The following is a 21,526-nucleotide window of genomic DNA, read 5'->3' as shown; positions in this document are numbered from 1 at the left end:
TACTCTGTGACATTTCATAAATTGCCTCAAATGTTAAGGTTAAATCTCGGTAAGAGAAGCTGAATCCAGGCCAGCGCCTGGGGCACATTTATTTAAATGCTAGCGAAGACATATCAAGAAATAACACACATGGTTTAACATTGGTCATAAAATATTCATTGAAGAGGGCCCATTTAAGTACGTCTTCATTCAAGTATGAATCATGAAGTCACAGTACGCAGTCAAAGAGAAACACACCACAGACTTGTCTTCTTTAGTGAGGGAAGTGTTTTATAAATCGTAATGACAGCTTTGACATCAGGGATTTTTAAAAGCATTCAGTGGACTCTTGCTGCAGCCCCATGCATGCCACTCCTCCGGGGCTCGGCTCTGGGTTGTTACACTGTCGAGTCCTCGACATTCGACTTCCGCTGCAGGACGACCACGCTCCCCAGCAACTCCAGTTGCCATCAATGGCTAGTTCTGTCAAAATGGATTGATACCACACCTTATGTCAGTGACTCTGCAGGATTAAGGCACAGAATAAAATGAAGAGGCCTTTTGCCATTCTGTTTTGTTAACCTTTTGGCCTTTGAGTGATCTCGCAGCTCCGTCCAGTGTAGCCAAGAGGACACACACAGTCACACCTTGTTCCTGTTGAGGCAGACAAAGATATTCCATCACCATCAGACAGACAGGATGTCTTCCTTGTTTTTCAGCGGTATCATTACAAAACAATCGGAGAAAGTATATGCCAGCTCCATCATTCTTTCATCGCAGGGGCTCTAGAGTATTATTCTGATTTCCAAATGGTAATATTTATTCTGGGACTCTGCTGGAGTAGCTTCACATGATTCACAGTTGAACCACTTATTAAAAAAGCACATACTCCAAACCATCCTCATATGTCAGACACATAAGACGCTGATCAATAAACATTATTTACTATTTTGTGATGCAAATCCAGATCCACCCCTTAGATTCTAACTGGACTAAACCTAAATTGTGAGATTTTCGGACCACATATGTGTTTTGAGAGCATTTCATCTGAAGTATCACAGTCAGTTTGAACCACCAAAATCATTACTACTGGGACAAACTGTGGCTTTCCAATCACCGTTCCATAAGAAAACAATCATCTTCAGCTGCTGTCGGTGGCATTTTGGCACCGTCATATTACAGCCACATAAATAAATGTAAAATCAATCGTAATATATGGCACCATTCCAGCAAAATAAAGTGGAGATAATGAATGAGTAGACGAATGAAATATAGCCTTGTTCGATTATTGTCTACTTTCTCCATTATTCAAGATAACTGTCATGGTTCATAGTGATCCGTATGATCTTAATCCCACTGGAATAAAATGGAGACTCAGCTACTTTATTTAAGGAAAATGTAACACCAGAATGTAGAATCAAAGCTCCATTAATGATGTAAGTCTTAAATCAGCTAATTTAAACTCATATCAGACGATCATTGCAGGGTACTTCACACATTTACTTAATTATTTGAAACGTTGGCTATATTGACTATATTTCATTTGAACATCTGAAACTGTGATCTTCCAGTTTATGTGTTACTGAAAATAAGCGAAGGCATTATACAGTGGGTCGTATTTAAAGGTGGTAAAACGCACTTGAGCTTTCTACGAAAAAAAAAATGACAGAGGAATAGGAGAAGAAGAGGATTTTCAGTCCAACAACGCAAACAACAACAACAACGTCCTCTCGGTTACCTCTCAAAACAGCCACTCCATTGTTGTGACATGGCGCACAGCGACACGAATCAGCTTCCGCCAGGTACTCTGACAGGGCTCTCTTCAGGTTTCGTTTCAGGACGGCTGCTTGGGTGAAGTCTCTGGAAGTCACCAGCTCATACAGCGGGAGGGTCTGATGAGAAAGATCGTCACAACCATCACTTCACTGTTCAAATTGAGTTCTCTGGCCTTGTTTTTCACTTTTAATAGAGTCAACTGGAAAGCCCCACACGTACTGAAACCTGACTGCATGCAGCAAGGCAGCCCATTTGTCTTTGGCAGACTTCATATTTGGCATCATTTGCTGTTTGTTTCTCCAACTTGCCATTGATCGCCTCGGTTGTACTGTGCCTGTGTGTAAATGTGCCAAAGCTGGCCATGCACCCATTAGTCAGGGCAGATTCCTTGTGGACTGTTTCATTAAAGCTTCAAATTATGACAGAGGGATTTAAAAAATATAGGCGATAATTGTGCTAATTTCACAAGAGCACATAGATCAAAGCGCATCAGACTTCAGTCGACCAAAACAGAAGCGGACAACCTATGTGAGACAAGTAGTAGCACACAAAAAAAAACCAACAACAACAACTCACTGTTTTGCGAATGAAGTCAGGGTTGAAACGCACGCCTTCACCCCAAAGCCTCATTAGCTCCGGGGTGGGAAGCGTTTTAGAAACCAAGGCACTGATGGACTCGCTGCTTCCGCCCTTCACAACAGCGACAAAGTCCTCCACTATGCTGCCGCTGCCTGTCTCCTCTGGGGGCAGACACGATGACCTCAAAGTTCAGTTGTCAAATTCAAATGTAAAACGTAGGGCCTTCGACTGAACTTGCCCGAACAGGCTATCTCACCTCCCATCTCATTGAGCTTCCCATCACAGCTTCCACCTTCAACACCCACCGACACGTAAACACCTTGTATGTTGGCACCAAGCTTGAGGCCTGCATCCACGCAGGATTTGTAGTCGTCCAAAGAATAATCTACAAAAAGAGAGCAGGTGGTCATTGATACATGCTTCGGTCAGAGTGCAAGGCGGTACAAAAAAGACTCCTGGTCAACCTATGAGAATATGATTTGTATCTGATCAAAATCAATATCAACCCTTTCTTGTCATTGCGAGTAAGTGATATAACTTCCACTGAGCATTCCCACCTGATTTCTCAAGATTCTTCTTGTTCAAGATGATAGTGTGCTCATATTCTCCTCCCAGGGTGGCCTCTGTGATGTAGTGGGTGCCGTAGTCTCTGTAGATCTGTCTGTATTCACCATAAACATAAGCCTGTGGCAGGGAGCGCAGGCGCTGCAGGAACTCAGGGTGAAGCATCAAATCATCTGACTTCAGCGTGTACTGGGCCAACTCCAGTTCAGCTTTGGCCCTCACGAAGCTGTTGACCTGAGGATCAGAGAGAGAGTAGGAGAAAGTTACCTCATTACTTTTGATCTGTTGTGAGAAAACTGTCGCTTGATTTGAGATAGAGAAAAACAGTGACACCTCACCTTGCCGGAGGCTCGTCGGAACTTCTGAATTGACTTAGTTGTTTTGGCGTCTTTGTAGTTGAAGCCAAATTCGAAAACACCGGGAATGGCAAAGCCGAAAGAAAAACTGGTTTTGCTCGAGGTCTCCTTCTTCTGGTACGTATAGTATTCAGAGTACGACTCAAAAGACGTCATGTTGAAATCATAGGAGCCTTTTGTCTGCGGATAAGAGAACAACACTGATCAAAGTAGTTGGGAACAGGCCTGTTGACCACTTACGTGGCCTTGAGGTCGTTTTGTCTACTCCACCAAGCCAAGTTGCCGTTCACTTCTATGTCTATCCAGACTCATTTGACCTAGAAGGGACTCAATAAAATAAAATTCTCATAGAAGTTCACCTTCAAGAATAATATTACATCACTCGGTCATATCGGCCTTGAGACATTTTTATTTGCGATATTTTGTCCTAATTAAGGAATGATGTGATGAGTTAAGGCCAAAAAATGGTGCTTTAACCTTTGATCCCCGGGACCTAATTACTCCTTCCTTGACTGAGTGAAAGTTTGTGCATCCTAAGACACTGATATTAAATAGCAGGCAAAGCCATGATAAAATGCTTCGGGCCATGGCTGTCAGGGGTTTGGTATTCATGTACATATAAATCTTGTTAATCCAGTGATAAATCCATACATTCATATGCATGTGTTTGTCTAGATCCGTTTTAGAGACCATTTTACTAGATGGCTCATGAGAAATCATTAAACAACGTGTGTATGAGATATGTTATCCCATTAGACAATATTGTGACCATCTGCCGTTTCCACCTGGATCGCGTATTGCTGTAAGTTGTAAGGTTTCCTGAATCTGACATCCTGGATGTAGTGAGGCAGGCAGCTGCCTGCGTAGTATCTGTTGTCAAGCACCACTCCCTCCAGGTTACTGTTCAACACGTTTATTCTGAAAGAAGAGCATTAACAGCGCACAGATTGGTTTGACAGTGTCATCACGTCAACATATTCAAATCTTGGACTCACGTACCGAATGACAGACTTATGGGGATGTGACTCACCCTTTGGCGAGGTTTTCTATTCCCCAGTACTCTTCAGCCTCCTGCCTGCAGGGTTTGGAAACCTTTTTACAGCCAGCCTCATCTGACATGTCTCCACAGTCATCCTCCCCATTGCACTTCAGAGTCCTGTGAATGCAGCGCCCTGGAGGAAAGCAAAGAAACAGATGGTGTTCAGTCACAGGTAATTTCCAAAAATGAATAGCTTGTTCGCTTTCTAGTGTTCATTTATTAATATTGATGCGATTTTCTCAGTCTCCACTCTAAACATGAAGCACCCATCAGCGGTCAATTAGCTTAGCACAGACACTGAAATCATTGGGAAACAGCGAGCCATTCCCCGTCTAAATTGGAAGGTTCTGGGACGTCACAGTGCTTGGAGAAAAACAATAGAACAGTAAAAGTCACATTCGTGCTTCATACATTGCACTACATCATTTTATACATTTTATAATGAGATATAAAACTGTTAATCCGTAGTGAGAAGTTGGTAGAATTTTATTTTGTCTTGGTTGAAGCCATGCTAACTGTTCCCCACTTTTCACTGTGTCTATGCTAATTGATTGAATAATGTTTATTACTTTAATTTTCCATTTCCTAAAATGTAACACCACCCAGAAATGATTGGAAATGTTACTTAGTCAGATATCCTGATATTCCTGACTGGAATTAAAGATTACTTGTTTGCATTGTACCTGTAGAAGATGTACCTGTTTGAGTGCAGAGGAAGCCCTCACATAGTGGAATATTGTCACACGTGTAGCGGGCCGGGACCGCACAGGCCTCATCCTCCCTGCCTTGAAGGTTACACTGCTCCCCTCCATACTTAGACGGGCTCTCCAGCTTGGCATAGCGATACTGGACAGTCAAGGGAGACAGGAACATTACAGGAACACACAGTGGATGATACGCCACTACCCAATAAAGGTGGCACAGACACTGCTCCGGGGGACTACAACAGCGGAAATCATATTACTGGGTTGTTTTCACTTTGTCATGTCAAGGCTATTAATCCCACTACTTGTAAAGTGGCTGTGATAGAGGACTGAAGTACATCAGCTGACACCCTCTTCCAGTAGAGCAGAGCTTTGTCTCAGCCCTATAGCTACACACACATGAATCATTTATCTAAGTCTAACCTGTGTCCAATTCATTTAACGATACAGCTGCTTTAGCTGGTTCTATATTTTTACGCCTTAAAACCAATATTGGATGTTCTATTTATTTGATTGTTTATTTGATTTATTTGAAAATAAAAAAAAGACATTTCAGGATATATGTCGATTTGCTTCTTTCTTGCTGTATGCTAGATGTTTGCATGCCAAAGCTAGCCTACTTAGCTTAGCAGAAAGGCCGCCGCCAACAGAACAAAATGGATTGCACTGAACGAAGATTAAAATGATATGATAGGGGTGCTTGTAGTTGTAGTTTATGTCGGGAAATATCGAGGTCAGCCATCTCCTCTGTGCCCAGTCTTTTTGTTAAGCTAAGTAAGCTAACTGTAGCTTCACATTTACAGCTCAGACTTGAGAGGGGTCTTCTCCTCGTTTAACATTCAACAAAAAAGCGGCCCAAATTTCGCAACATATTTCCCAAAACGATTCCTGTTATGCCATCAGTTCACCCTGCCACTGCATACAGACGGGGGACTGAGGAGCACGGTGAGCTGCTGATTAATGCAATAGCACTAGTAGTAATTCATGGCTGTCACATGATGGTTTCCAGGCTGACTCAGGGGCTGTTCCACCTATGTTAAAATGACGCATTGCAACAGTTCAGGCAGACTGAAGTGGCGCTGGCATTAGCCATTTGGTGTCAGCTGTTTTTAATCTTGCCTCATCACTGCTTTTCCACAGCTGTGTGTCTTGTCAGCTGACTGATGAGGTCCAGTTGTGTTCCTCTATATGTGCGCTACAGTTGATTGAAATATTACCCCCAGTTATTAAGGCGCCATTGGCCTTAAAGGACCAACGGCTTCTTGTAAGCCCAACGTTTCGTTAAAGAGCAGCAACACCTATCAGCTGTGGTCAGTTTTTACTGAAAATAGATTACCTGCTGAACATGGGGACATGGTGGTCCACCAAACATGAATGGCGCATTGTCGCACAGCCACTCTGCCTGCTGTCCTCATACTCACCCTCTTCTTCTGACAGGTGTCGCAGCGTGACCAAGCGCTCCATGGTGACAACACACAGTCCGCGGGGTGAACTACCAACGGAAGACCAGAAACCTCAGCGGCCTTTATTGTCAGTCCAACTCCGCTGTGACATATAGAGGAAACTCAAATCAAGGGAGAGATCATCCCCGGGTGAAAATTTAGATTTAGTGAAATATCAAATGTGTAATCATGTATTACACACTGAAACACAATCAGCACCATTGGGGTTCAGCTGGTCTTTGAAAGCAACCGTGGTTGATATTAAGCTCAACCAGAAAATGATTAAAAGACAACAACAACAACAACAACAAAAAAAAAGCTGCATTCATTCACACCACTAAACAGACTAGCATGTCTTACCTTAGCGGCAACAAACACAGAATAACATGAAATAGGCAGCTGTGAACATTGAGAGCTCTCGTCTGTATCATCACAGATAACATGGTTGTGTGTCATTGCTGACTGCGAATGAGGGGAAGACACTGCTCAGCTCTCTGTGTAAACACACACGGATCAATACTGGACTCGATATGGACTCTGCAGGTATTCAGACTGTTGTTGTCTGAGCGCCACCAGGTTTGACACAGACCTCTGGTCTATGTAAACAACTTGGAGTTTGCTGATAGGTTTCCAAGACATTCCACGAGTCACTTCCAGTCACCGTATACATTATTTTAGATGATCTTTTGATGACAGTAAGTGCATGTTCTAGCGAAGACCTGTCTGTTTGTGCACTTATGATCTTTAAACTTTGTTCACTGGGTTTACAGAAGTTACACAAGAACGGGACTCAGCTGCAGTTTGCGTATTCGGAGAAAGATATTGCAACACTATTAATAATGCTAGCTTTTATTTACAGTACAATCTAGCACTAATATGCCAATGGACAACACTATTATTATACTTTACTTTCTGGTTGAATGTGTACCTACCCACCTTTACATGTTTGCTTTGTGACCACTTTGGGAGAGCAGACTTCCATGAGTTGCCTGCAGTTTCTGCAAAAGTGATTTCCCCTTATGTGTTTTTAATGAAGTAACAGTGTGAGCTTCGTAAACAAGAAGTTTTACCCCCAGTATTGCAAAAAAAAAAAAAAAAAAGTCCAAAAAATGAAAACAAGTTTTTGTAAGAAAAGGGTTGTTCCATCAGATTTACCTTGTGGAGGATGCCTGAACTCTAGGGTGAAACCAACTGCAACTTTAAAATGCTGCTTATGACAAAGCAAGAGAAATAACTTCTGAGTCACAGAGAACAGATTTCACTAGGAACAATACTTAATGTGGAAAGGACCTGCCTCTTTACAAATAATCAGCTGAGATCATTTCTTCTCAGTAGCTGACTGCATGCAGGATTTCACAAGTACTTGTGTGTGGAGGGCAACCTCTGCTGTTTCTGTGCTTTACGTACAGTTAGGCCATTAAAAAAAATCACCGCTCTACTGAAACAATCGAACACACGGCCAGCTTGGGAATCACATGATATTTTATTTGTGACTGAACAGTGGCATGGGCACAGTGTATGGGGGAAGTCATAGACGTACAAAAGTCCTTTATTTTCTCTTCTTCTTCTTCTTCATGACAATTCTTAATTCCATAAATAAAATTTACAAAATATTTTGGACTATTTCTCATTTTTTCTCACACGACCCAGGGTACAGTTACCTTTCGTAATTGTCAGTCTAGCAGTTAATAGTGATCTCATCTCTATTGTTATAAGTTGCCCGTCAGTTTTGACCATTTTAACTCGGTGGAGCAGACCTACAATACACCTAAGTGCTTTGTTACAACAATGACCTGTTTACTGTATACGATAACCCAACAAGAAGAACAGTGACTAGACAATAAAAATAAACCTGATAAGGCATCGAAATGCACTCTACTGTTTCTGAGCTTGATATTAAGCTATGTCACATCTGAGTGCCGTGATTCTGCCCACTTACTCAAGAAACCGAACGCAGATATGATTCTGAGAGGCAAACTGTAAACAATGTGACCTCAGCTGGAAATATCTAAAAAAACAAAGAAGTCTGCATCCTATCGCTAAAGGCCTGCCACCTTTAGTAGTTTTTGTTTCTATCCCTTTGTTTCTTTCATTTCTCAAGTTCAAAATGAGTAAAATGTGTACCGCAGGCTTCATCGTGAATGACCATATAACACAGATTCACAGTTCATTTCTCACCAACCAAACAGAAAACGTTTTCAGAAATAAAAAAAATAAAAAAAGAAAGAAAAGAAATGACTGTAAAAGAGAAACAAACGTCCGGACGTCAAAAATGGAGGTGCTGGTAGGGCATTGCTTGAGAGAAACACAGGTAATTGGCATCCTAGAGGAAGAGAGCTATCGTATGGCACAGAGGCTCAGGTATGGGAGGGGGATTCTTATTTACAAAATAGATGTTTGGCAAATTTCTGATTTCAACGCTGATGCCTCAGAGTCATTTCGACGTCTGTCTTGACTCGGTGCCATCAACATAATTCACAGCTTATAAAATAAAAAAAAAAAACAAAAACAAAAAAAATCATATTTCTTGATTTGTTTCAGGCCCAGAAGGAAGCTGCAGAGAACAGCTGTGCTCGCGGCTGAGTCCGCTGAATCCACGTTAAGTCTGTTCATGCAAGTCGGTGCAGCAACGCTATGAGAACATTTGGCAAATCCACCTGCTGCGCGCAGTCTTTTGCTGGTGGCGGCTGACAAACCGAAGGTCAACTACGTAACGGTGAGACGCTGCTCCTCTGGAAAGATTTCCCAAAAAATATTTTGCATCATCAATGTAACCATTTAACATTATCCTCAAAGATATAAACTCCGTTACAGAAGGACGCAACCGCCTCCTGGTGCAGGCTTCGGTCAAAGATCAAAGGTCACTTCCTGGTTTAAAAGGTTAATTGATTAGACAACAAAGCCAAAAGTCTGGTGGTCATGCTGAGGAGTGCAGTACAGTACAGTATGTGACCTCTGGAGGTTATTTCAGAACTGCCAAAATATCCTTTATAGGTTGAAAAAACCAGAACAAGTCTGTGTAATCCAGCTGTGAGAGAAGCCGCTGTTCACAGTGCCTCATCTCTCTCTTCTTCTTTTCCTTCTCATGAGCTTCTGTCCTGGCCTTGAGCGCTTCCATCCCCTAAAACACAAAGCAGTGGTTTTACACATCACTTAGCCTGGCCGGTGCAGTTACATGGACAGTCACTAGGAGGCAACATTGTGCCTTCTTAATGTTAGGACGCCGCAGAGCGGTGTAGTGACAGAAACGCTGAACTAAAGCAAGGACCTTTTCCAGCTGGCAAAAACAGCTCATTCACAAGCAAAAAGGAAAGTTAGTGGAAATGTGACGCCAATAAAGGACAACAGAGGGAGGGTTGTTTAGCCAGACAATGAATATGACAAGAGCTGGAGAGAAAAGACGGCCCAGTGTGCAGCAATCAGAGAAACAATGGGATCATGTAATACCCACACAGTGTCTGCTGTTCTCTAGCTGTCTTCCTGCGGACAGGTCTGATCCTGCGGAGGATCAGGATCTCCGCTGGGCACCGGAGAGTCCGACCTCGCAAGAGCACAGCCCTGAGAGAGAAAAACGCCGTTAAATTTCTCTTCCCCGTCAGTGACGTGTTCATCAATATCAGCTCCTCTTTGACTTGTAAGGCCCACATTTATAAATGTGCTATAATTACCTCAAAACGTAACCGTATCTAATCATATATGATCTAATCAAGACGCTTAACTCATCGTTGACCTTTCGTGTTTAATTGTCTTGACATTTTTCCGAAAAAAGGGTAAACTGAATGGCCGCAATAATCACATGACATTCTAGCCTGTGTAATTACACGTGACACCGTCGGGAACACATCCTCGGTACGACAGTAATGGATTAAAGCATCATGCCAGTCTGTTGCTAAATGAATTGCATGTGTCTTATTGACCGATAGGTGACCCCAGGGTCGCTGCACTCACCGATTGCTCCTCCTTGACGTTGCCCTCGGGGTCGACGGGGGAGTGATCTGTCGGGGGGTCGCTGGCCTGGGATGGGGGGCAGTCTGAAGATGAGCTCTGCTGAGGGGCTGGAGTGGACGCTGCAAAGAGAGGAAAGTAAACGGTCGGTGAACACATCAAGACACAGATGAAGAAAGGGGACGTACAGATGAACTTGTGGAATCGGCTGTTTTCTGTGAACTTTGAGTGTTCTTGGCATCGATAGTCTATACAGAGAAGTGGTGGATTTAAATCTAAATCATGACCTTTACTGCTTGTCGTCCCCTCTGCTTTTCTCCCCCTAATACACCTGACATTTTGCTGCCTGTATACTATCAAATAAAGCACGACTGTCTTTGTTTTGTCAAAGGTCAGCAGAGTTTGTGGTCACACACAAACGGTTTTCGTCTTGTGAAAGTCTACAGACACCACAGGAGTTTTGTGAGCGGTGCTCTGAGCAACATGCTAATGTCAGTGTGCTGCTAACATGCTCATATGATAACGTTAATAATGTCAGGAGGTACAGTATACTATACAGTAATGTTTCACATTAGCATGCTTATTAGGACATACATCAAATGACTAAAACATCATCTCTCATGGTGGCTTTCATTAAGAGTCATCAATATCAGTCACTCTCTGTTAGAGCTGGGTGTATCGAGCCAAATATCAACAGTATCGATGCCAAGGCCAGTATCATTATTGGATCGATACTAGCGCGATGACATCGATACTTTTATTACAGTTTCTCTTCTAAACTCCATTTCCCTCTCTGGGAATATATATATGTATATATATATATATATATGTCATTATATATATATATATTATATATATATACACATATATATTATATTTATTATTAAATCGTTGCTTTTGTTTACTTATATTCTGACTATTTTCTGACTTTGTTACTGACTTTATTTTCCATTGTTGTTGTGTTGTTTACATTGTTCTTTTTTCTTCTTTTGCACTGATGTCTTTTTCTAAAACAATTGTGTGTAGTGAAAGGGGAATTATTTGAATTTTATACTGTTTAATTGTTTTATATTGTAATTAGTTAAGAAACATCTGTTTATTTGCCTAAATATTTGTCCTGTATTTTATCAAAATCATAATCAATTATCTAAAGGGAAAATTATGAAGTTATTCAATAATCATGACGTTTCAAGGAAAAGTATCGGTATCAGTATCGGTATCAGTATCGATATCAGCGATGCTAGCCCTGTACGACGTGGTATCAAAATACCCTATATCGCCCAGCCCTCTGAACAACATGAACATCCTTCATAGCAACAGATCAAATGGATGTTAAGAGTTCCCAGTGTGGTCCAGAGGGGTGGACTGACAGAGTGAGAGCGGGAGGACAATGTCTAAACACTTACGAGACTCAGTAGACGGTGATGTGGATGTACCGGGGCTCAAGGTCATCCTGGAAAGATCAAAGTCACTACAGCTCCCTTCTTCTTCCTGGGCTGCAGCAGCAGCTACGGGGGACAGCAGCTGACTGCAGGCCAGTGAGTCCGGTACACTCATGAGGCCCGGGGTCCCGCACCTGCTCACCACCGCTGACGCAGAACCAGGTCCCGCACCTGCTGCGCCTGATGTGGAAGGGCCCTCACCCGCGTCCGAGTCCACGCAGAGGCCTTCTTTCCCCAGGCTGAGCTGCCTCTGGAGCAGGGCGGGGTCAGCCGTGTGCTGGGGGCTGGTGATGGCCGAAGAAGGGGCTGACAGGTCGCAGGCTTGCGGGCACATGGTGGTAATGGGCACCAGGCCTTGGAGCATGGCGGCCGGGATGGCGTGGCCTCCCACGCCCACCGTCTGGGCCGGCATGTAGGCGGCCATGGCGGCCCACTGCTGCTGAGTGGTAGGGAAGATGTTGGCCTGGCTCCAGATGACCGGCTGACCACCGGGGAGGACCTGAGCCACCTGGAGGGGCCCCTGCACGGGGAAGGCCAGAGTCTGAGCCTGGGCGGGAAACGGCTGCTGAGCCCACTGAGCCGCCTGCACCGGGCCCATGGTCATATAACCTGAAAGAAAAACAAGAGGAGGCGCTTAAAAAAGAAAATGATTAAAGGATACTGAAGCAGGAAAAGGAAGAGAAGGTTATTATTATGAACACGGAGTGCATTTTATCACCTGTGATTACAAGCTCGCTGCATCGATTTTCAAGAACACCAGTGTTGTCCTGTATTAATACTTTGCTTAACAATGGAAGCTACTGAATGTGGGACCAAACGCTGAATAGGTGCATTTTGTGACAGAATTACAGTCTCAGATGCAGGGAAAGAGAAACGCGGTATATTTTCTAACATGCCTGTGACCTATTTTGGGCCTTTCTGTCAAATGTATTCTGCATTACTTGTCATGGTAACACAGTGCAGAGACAGTTTGAGAAGGGCTTCTGGATCATAATTGAGATTAAAGTGTGTTACAAGAATTCAGCCTCATGCTATAACTGCTCGTTTCAAAAGGTTTGTCCTTAAAAGGCTCATGTAGTGACTCTACAGCTTAATAGACTGTCTTTTCTTACTTCTTAGAATTTTCCAATACATAGAAACAAATAGTTTCAAATAGTCTGCCTTTCTCCACATGGGTTAAAAAAATCATAATAGCTTAATTGGAATCAACGTTGATTCATTGTAATGTGCTTTGATGGACTGTGGTTGACAGTTATCTTTTCATCCGCTTCTTTCTCCAGTTCTGTTTTTCAGACTGAAACTTCGTCATAATACACGGTTGAACACGCTGTCATATACAACTATTTATGAGCACTCATCAGGCAGAATGAAGCCATCTAAGAAAGGTTTGCACCCAACTGAGAATACCAGGAAGAGCAAACGACACAGAGTATGTGACGTACAGGCATAACATTATGACCACCTTCCTAATATTGTGTAGGTCTCCCTTGTGCCTCTAAAATAGTTGTGACTCATCAGATAATGGACATGGGTCTTCTGAGGGTGTCCTGTAGTGTCTGGTAATAGCATATTGTTAGTGGGGTCCTTTGGGTCCTATGTTCTGAGGGGAGGGGCCTCTGTGGATCATCCTACAGATACATTATCAGTTTGGGATCTAGTGAATTTGGAGGCCAGGTCAACACCTTGATCTGTTCTTCATGTTTTTTTAGTTGTTCCTAAACTGTTTTTGTGTGTGTCTGTGTCAGACTGCATCCTGCTGTGATGGCTGCTGTCATTGCTACGGTGTGGGCGTGCCTGGTAACATCCACATGAATGTCTGGTCCAAAGGTTTCCCAGCAGAACACTCAATTGCCACAAGATGGTCAATGTTAGATAGGCGTCTAACAACACAAAGTTGTTCTTGCATAAGATGCGATAAGAGAAGAGGCGATATCTTGCACAGTGAATTTCATCGCCTCTTCTTCAGATGATTTTATAGGAAGTTGCAACAATCTTAAATGTTCTTGGAAAACAACACCAGTCTGTTGTTTAATCAACATTATGCTAAACCACTGCGTTGGTCGTCGAGGAAAAATGGATCTATTTACAGAATCTCTTCACAGGTTGTCAGCATAACGACAGGCCCTCTCAGAAAAAAAAAAAAAAATCTCATGCCATCTGGTTTGTCACAAATAAAATTCAATGGAACCTGTTGCCACCAGTACATTGTTTCCTTTTATGTTCTGCATTGTGGAAAGCGTAGCTACCTGACGGCACAGAGGTGGGGCTGAAGGGGGCGTACAGCTCAGCAGGATTGTGCTGCTGCTGGCGGCTGCTCCTGCTAGGGTCCAGTGTGTTGGCAGGTGATGGGGGCATCTGGGAGACACACACACACACACACACACACACACACACACACACACACACACACACGGATCCACAGATGTCACCACTATCAAAGTCAGTTAAAAGTCACCGCGCTGCACATTATCTTTGATCTGCAGTGACGGTTATTCGGGTAAGTTAGACATCTGCCGTGTCCTAATAAAGTGACCTGACACAAATGTGCTATCTCCAATTTGTATTCATCCTACAAACTTAAAAGTGGGTTTCGGCGTTGTGCGAAAGTACTCACTGAGGGAGGAGTGGACATGTCGCCGAAAAGATCAAAGTGGTTGATGTTCTGCGAGCGGAGCCAAAGGACGAGAGAGAGAGAAAGACAAAGTGATACATCACGGCAAGGACACTTGAACAGTCACAAGAGCCTGAATTCATCTCCTAATAGGGTGTGGTGGTTGCACGGCAGGGTCGGCGCGAGGAGCCAAATCCATTCACGAAGGCAGTTTGTGCTGTGGATGGCAAGAGACAACTATCCCCTCGCTCCGTTATCAGAAAATGGATCTAAAATGAATGCTTCGTGGCTCAGTGTAACTGAGTGGGTAAAAGGCTATTCAGTCCTAGAAAACAGACTCTGATTAGATATTCTTATGTCTGCCAATCAAGACGGGGGCCCCGTGTGAGAGGCCGGGCCGCTTTATCATGCTGATTTCACTCCGCGGGGCCATACACACACACACAGAGGAGTGTGATTATCCCGTCAAATGAATGAGGGAAGAAGCTCCTGGAACCACCCGACCGAGACAATGAGGCCACCTCACCCTATAGGCGGACGTGACCCCCGGTTCTAGTCCCCTCTGTCCTCCACCCGCACCGCTACAAGGAGAGAGGACGCGGCTATGGAAGAGACTATGGGATGGCTAAGTTGCGTGAAATGTCTCTGGGGCCATGCACAAGCAGACAATGAATCACCGTAAAAACACACAGAACACACAGAGTTCGCATGCTGTGAAGAAACATGGACAAACACGGTTAAAACGAAAGAAAGAAAAGGGAGGAATCGCAGCAATCAGCGTTGCCGCTCGCAGGGCGTTCACGTCCTCCGTGAATAAGCCCAGGACACGGCGGCCCGCGCGGCGCTCCGAGGCCATTGAGGGGCACAGAATGAGTCGGAAATTTGGAAAATAAAAAGGTAAACATCGTACACAGAGGTCTCTCCCCGCAGGCACACATCAGGGGGAGCTCGGGGCTCTCAGAAAGCTCCAACTGAATGAACAGACAAGCAGTAACACTTAGAGAGATATGGAAGCGCTGCTACTTATACTGGCATGGGCTGCTCGGGTGAGATAGCAAACGGGGCCGGGGCAGTTTATCTGTTTGATATGCTCAGCAACAAGCACGCAAACAGTGAAGAGCAGAGGAGCACCTTGCTGCGGCTGTTTTCGAAAGTTGCGTGGAGATTCTCTTTGTGTGAATGTTTGGAGGGGGAAGAAAATAAGCTTGAATAAATGTTTGTTTGTTTTTTTCTTAAGAGATTCGAGGGATGTAACAGCGTGGTCACCGCATGGTGGCGAGGAACTCATAAGACCTACCGGGATGAGATGAAATATACTTTCAGTTTGATGAAAAATGAAATTCTTTTTTATTGTGCGCTACTTTCCGGGCAGATAAATCCGCTGTAGAAAAAGGGATTGCTACAGCTTCTACGAGTGTTCAGTGGCCTTAATCGGATGTAGCTGTGGCTAAAATGCATGCAGCTCGACTCAACACCCACCCCACCTACAAACCTCTCATCCTCTACCTCTGAGGAAGATGGGACAGCCACCCCTATTTATTCCATTCATCAAGTCGGTCCACGGCACCAGTCAGATGGGACCAGCGAACAGACTTTTTTTTTTTTGTCTCGACCATCTGGTCACGACATGCATCAGATTCTGCACTGGATTGGATTTTGGATACGAAGCCTGCCTCTCTAATGTTCTGTGAAATTGCTGACATGTCTGACTTTGGTCGACCAATCAATTAGCCTTAACTCTACAAGCAGGCTCGTCATGACCAATGCGGCTTTGTTTCATCGTCATCATCGCAGAGGGCGGATGGAGACCCCCACCCCCCCCACCAACGTGTGACTCCCGATACGCGTTTTAAAGCGTTGCACTCAACTAAAAGCATTAAAGTCAGAGGTGGCTCAGGGCGCTTCCTTCAAGAGGATCTTAAGAGAGGTTTGCAAGTAGAAGAGCAAAGAAACAAATAATAAAAATAAAAACACCTACAGTCATGAAATGGCGTTTTGGGACATCATAGATCCCTTCCTTCTGCTGACTGGTTGGGACCTGCATTGGATTTGATTCAAATGTAAGTAACAAATCAACAACTTTTTCTTTCCTTCTTTTGTTCTTTTTTTTTTTTCTTTGTTGGCTAGATAGTTAAAAACAGTAGCTTACAAGAACTGAAACATGTCTATTAAAATATAAAAAGCCCACTGAATCAATTTCTATCTCGGCCATTTTAAGATGTAATTTTATCTTTTGGCGCAATGGGATTATACAAATTCTTCAGCTGTGCTGCTGAATCAATTCTACTTAAATCAATATTGATTGCAAACAATGCTGGAGGAAGGTGCGTTCTGGTTCCGTGGGTATTAAGGAAGCCTGTTGTTATTCTGCTGCAGCACGGCTCTGTAGGTCCCCCCCTCTGACGACATGAAAACTCCCCAGCTCCAGCCCGTTTTGTTTACTTCTCTCCCAGTTACCCGAACTATCTGTTGCTCTTAGCCTCGCTGCCTGTCTCTCCTAGTGCTCCCTCGCTCTTGACTGGTTAACTTTCGGTTTTCCCCAAGTCTATTGATCTTGTTTCACTCCGAGATCAAATGGCATGGCAAGTGATTAATCTCTCCCTCTCTGTCTCTCTCTACATCTTTCATCTTCAGAGGACGGCAAGATACAGAGGCAAAAAGAGGAGGAGGAGGAGGAGGAGAATAGAGGGAGAGGGGGTTGAGATTAAACCGTACGATATGTCCCTGGAGTCCTTCAAATGGTCTAAAACCAAAAGGTCATAGTGTTGGATATATAAAGGGAGAATGGTGCACAGGCCTACGGCGAGGCTCCCGAGACTTAACAACTGACCTTGGCTCTGCTGAGGCTGCTTTACACAACACATGACCACAACCACTTTTATAGCCTCGTGTTTAAAGTTACGGTCCTTAAAGTCGTACTTTTACTGAATGATGTGTATTCTTCAGCAGTAGTAGTGGCAGAGATTAACGTTAGCCAAGATCATGGATCAAAATGTCATATTGTCACTGTTACTGAACCATTTTTAAGGTTTCAGGCAGAAATTAAATATGCTTTAAGACTGGGGACTTCAACTTCTTTCAGGACAAGGACCCCAAGCTGATGGAGAGATTACGTAGGGACCCCCTACCTACTATAGTGCTATTTATAAATATTCATAATGATTAGTATCATTGCGCATTTGATATTAAGCTATCCCTCAGCCCTTTACTAAAATATGTGAGATCCATGTTAATGTGTATTTAAAGAAATTTAAATTTGTGGGAGGAAATTAAAAAAAAAGCATGAAAAATGTCTAATCAATCCCCTGCAGTACCTCCACAGGCCCCCTAGGGGACCTCCTGTTGAAAACCTATAATTTAAGATGAAAAGATGTGACTTCAAATGCAGCTACCTTCACTGTGCTCCTCTGGTTGGTGAGGAATACGAGTATTTTTTAAATCGGACTGGTATCAGATGACAAATATTATCTAGACTGATTTATTTTCTTTAAGTATGTGGGTTTGGAGACGGATGTGCCATAGTATTAACCATCACTTGCTCTTGCCATTTGAACAATTTGCTAAATAGGGAAGTGAAATCTCAAGGCTACAACTTTAAGTGCACCCCTGTTAACAAATCTCTCTTCCCTTCAAGGCTTTTCATCTTCACTCGCCTCGGCTTAACCTGCTCCTTTTCAAACCTCCACAAACAATTTGCACCTTTTGCACTCATTTAATTTGCGCTGCATACTGTTAGTACTGCTGCTATGATTGTCTATCACAGGCTATAGAGAAGGTGAGGGGGGAAAAAAAAGGTGGTGGGGGGGCGATGCTTGTCTTTGTACCTGATAAACGCTCTCCTCTGACTGGGGGCCACGGAGGGGTTCGTGTCCAGCCTCAAACACTATGTACTACAGAACAGAAGTAGTGGGCAAGGCGAAGAGGTGCAGAGAATAATGAGATGGGAAGAGAGGGAGAGAGAGAGAGAGAGAGAAAGAAAGAGAGAGAGGTTGGCATATAAAACAGAGAGACAGAGGTGGTGAAACATGACGAGAATAAATGAAAGCACAAAGGAGCGAGGATGGCGTCAAGTGGGAAGGGAAATGAGATCAGGAACGTGAAGGATGTAAAAGAAAAAAATGGGGCATGGGAAACAAGAATGGGGGAAGATGAAAAGAGAAAGGAAAAGGTGGGAAGAGGAAAGAGCACAAGTATAACAGGTCAGGCAGTTGTTCAAGGCAATGCGGAGCTTTTAGCTAGAGGTCCTCCTTCAACCTCAGCAACGTGACGCTCCACCTCTTTGAGAGAAAACAGACCCGCGGGTCAGCGCTCGAGATCCATGAGTGATGTCTTCGAATCTGTCATCGTTTTCCTTTGAAGGTGATGGGAAGGGAGGGGGGGGAGATGGCTTTTTTTTTCTGGATCTCAAATTAAAAGAATAGTTTGACATTTTGAGAGATGAGCCCTTGTTGCTGTCTTGAGAGAGTAGATCACTACGTTCCTCATATCCGCATGGGAAATGTTTAGCTGGCAGCTGGTTAGCTTAGTTTAGCAGAAAGACGGATCGCATGGGGAGAAAATTAACCATGATTTAACAACAAGATTTAAGGTATTACTTCATGAACGTTAAAGGTGCTGAGGCTACATTTGTTCCCGGCGAAACACAGCCAAGCTACCTGTCACTTTGCGCTAAGCTGAGCGAAGTGGTTTTCTGGCTCCAGAGTGGTATGAAACCTTTCATCCCACCCTCAGCGAGAAAGCAAACCGGCCCACGCCCCCAAAATGTCAAAGAACTCCTTTAGGTTTCTGTCTACAGTCTGGAGTTTTGTCAACCAACATCAACACAAAAATCGAAAAAAGCTGCAAATGGGATGGCTTTACGTGAAAAACACAACTTCAAGAGCAAAGAACAGAGGTGATCTGGGAGGTGGTTGGACGTATCACTGAACATAGCATTCAGAGTAAGAGTTAGTGTTGTCTGTATTCAGTGTGAGCAAACACAGAGAAAGAAATTAAATGTTCAGCCAAATAAATGCACAAGGGAAACGTAGGGGGACAGGGAGATAACAACCAGTCAAAGGGGGTGGTGGTGGTGGTGGTGTTGGTGGTGGGGGCATGTCTTTGGAAGAAATTCGGAACATTGACACAGATCAACTTAAAAAATATGGTTGTACGACACTGCACTGGCAATGGGAGTTGAATGGTTGAACAAAACTGTCAACTAAGATGGTCTCCTGTGTATTACTGGAATGGTGCAGTATTATGAATCATTAATCCAAGCAGATCGGTGGTTGGAGAAGATATATAAATTGAGGATTAACTGCGTTTTCGATTCCAGGCTAAGAGTGAAAACAGCGCTAAGCTCGGGAAGCATCGGCAGTGTGGTGTTTTCCCGCTCTGAGCGCCCACAGACCTACCTGGTAAACCGGATCGTCCACTTCATCCTCCAGGATGGTCTGTGTTGGTGGAACAGAAGGCAGACGACACATTTTTGTTTTTCAGTCTCATTAGAACATAAACGAAGAGAGGATGAAAAACCAAAAACACATTCATCTCTGGCTTTTCCTGCAAGCGTTCAAAATTACACTGACAGAGTGTTGCTTTGGAATTATTTGGTAAATCACGCACACCAACACGTTTCATGCATCACGTATCTGGCTGTAGTGAAAATAAGCATCCAAACCTGTTGCATTCCCATTATACTGAGGCGTCCAGACAGACCCACACTGTAATGGACTTTAGAGGAGGCTCGAGAGTGTCAAGATGCATGTCGTGCGAATGAATCGCCGGCTCAGTTAAAACGTGTGATCTCGCCTCCGAATGGAAAATAATGAAAAAAAAAAAAAGCTAAGAATTGTCTGGGAGCGTCCTACCTGGTAGACCGCCTGCTCACACTGTTTGTCTTTCTGGGCCTTCTTCTCCATCTCCTCCCGCTGCTTAATGTCGTAGATGAGCGTGAACAGGTCACGCAGGTCAATGATGAGAGGCTCCGCCTGGATGAGAGGGAAGTGGATGTGATACGTCATTATCACGTCTCTATTTCTGAATGAAAATATTTTTTATAGTAATAAATGGATGAATGACATTACTGAAAGGGAAACGAAGACCATCATCTGTTGTTTTACTAAGTGTCTAATCGGATATGATAAATTACAATCTTGGAATAAAGACGGTGTCCTGCTCATTAGGAACAAATGAACAAACAATTATTTCTGACACGCTCCTGAACTGCCCTGCCACCTATTTTACAGCATCATTACTGCAGTGTTTTCTTTGTTTCTGTCCAGTATAATAAACTGTATTAGCATTCGCCGCCTAAGCTCTTGATCTGTGTCTAAAGATCAGAGAACAAACAGAACCACAAAAATCAAGAGTTACGATTGATAACCTGAATATTTAATCGTCACGCCAGTGCAGTTAAATGAAATGAGTTCAGTTGCTTGATCTGTGATTTGAACAGCTGTAACCTGAGGACATGAGACTTCCCCTGCAGTGAAGTGGAACAGTACTTACAGACTGTGCGGTCTTGATGGCCACAAACCTGTGGTGGCCCTCCTTCCCGCAGACATAGCCGAAGGCCCTGTGGTCCCTGGTGTCCTTGGCGATGTAGCTGATCTCGTGGACCGAGTGGTGATGCAGGAGCACCTGTGGGCGGCAGAAAGGTGGAGGTGTTGAATCAACAAAGGCCTCGAGGGCCAGATGAAACGCGCCACGTCTACTGTAAAGAACAACCTCCTTTATGCAAAATGCAAAACATGATCTAGTTTGAGTGGAAATGCTGCCTTCTTTCTTTTTTTTTTTTTTAAATGAGACGCAGTCCTGTGCGCTGTGTTGGCACACAAAGTAGGTCAAACCTACTTTAAACATCTTTGCATATTGTTGAACCAAATGCAACCAGCCAACACTCAGTGAGCCTGAGAGTCTCTGACAGTGGGGAGGGAAGACTCAGGCATCTCCACGTGTCTTTTACAGCAGTGCTCTATAGATGCCATGAGATATTATCCAGTTCCACGGTGTTTGCTTTGTGTGTGATTTGAAACGCGAAGATTGCTCAGTAAAAATCAATCCCCGTTCCAAAATGCACGTTGCGCAGTGCTGGTGACGGACAAC

The 21,526-nt window shown here is 43.8% G+C and overlaps 1 protein-coding gene across 1 annotated transcript in view; it reads right to left on the bottom strand.

Moving 5' to 3' along the window:
- Positions 1 to 252: 252 nt before the first annotated feature.
- LOC125010661 (complement component C8 beta chain-like) overlaps positions 253 to 21,526 on the bottom strand; it is a 52,562-nt gene continuing 31,288 nt past the window's right edge. The window contains exons 5-26 of the mRNA XM_047589421.1: positions 20,930 to 21,061; positions 20,290 to 20,409; positions 19,834 to 19,872; positions 18,262 to 18,327; positions 16,416 to 16,475; positions 14,441 to 14,488; positions 14,073 to 14,181; positions 11,791 to 12,435; positions 10,388 to 10,506; positions 9,928 to 9,997; positions 6,800 to 6,887; positions 6,419 to 6,542; positions 4,992 to 5,139; positions 4,285 to 4,426; positions 4,040 to 4,172; positions 3,237 to 3,434; positions 2,892 to 3,132; positions 2,591 to 2,719; positions 2,332 to 2,495; positions 1,718 to 1,871; positions 562 to 633; positions 253 to 462 (exon numbers count right to left, since the gene is read on the bottom strand). Coding sequence (XP_047445377.1) covers positions 308 to 462; positions 562 to 633; positions 1,718 to 1,871; positions 2,332 to 2,495; positions 2,591 to 2,719; positions 2,892 to 3,132; positions 3,237 to 3,434; positions 4,040 to 4,172; positions 4,285 to 4,426; positions 4,992 to 5,139; positions 6,419 to 6,542; positions 6,800 to 6,887; positions 9,928 to 9,997; positions 10,388 to 10,506; positions 11,791 to 12,435; positions 14,073 to 14,181; positions 14,441 to 14,488; positions 16,416 to 16,475; positions 18,262 to 18,327; positions 19,834 to 19,872; positions 20,290 to 20,409; positions 20,930 to 21,061 — 3,156 coding nt within the window. The 3' untranslated portion in view covers positions 253 to 307. The remainder of the gene's footprint in view (positions 463 to 561; positions 634 to 1,717; positions 1,872 to 2,331; positions 2,496 to 2,590; positions 2,720 to 2,891; positions 3,133 to 3,236; positions 3,435 to 4,039; positions 4,173 to 4,284; positions 4,427 to 4,991; positions 5,140 to 6,418; positions 6,543 to 6,799; positions 6,888 to 9,927; positions 9,998 to 10,387; positions 10,507 to 11,790; positions 12,436 to 14,072; positions 14,182 to 14,440; positions 14,489 to 16,415; positions 16,476 to 18,261; positions 18,328 to 19,833; positions 19,873 to 20,289; positions 20,410 to 20,929; positions 21,062 to 21,526) is intronic.

This window comes from Mugil cephalus, chromosome 7, assembly GCF_022458985.1.
Source record: "Mugil cephalus isolate CIBA_MC_2020 chromosome 7, CIBA_Mcephalus_1.1, whole genome shotgun sequence".
NCBI classification, from domain to species: domain Eukaryota; kingdom Metazoa; phylum Chordata; class Actinopteri; order Mugiliformes; family Mugilidae; genus Mugil; species Mugil cephalus.
This window is presented reverse-complemented; position numbering and strand designations above follow the sequence as displayed.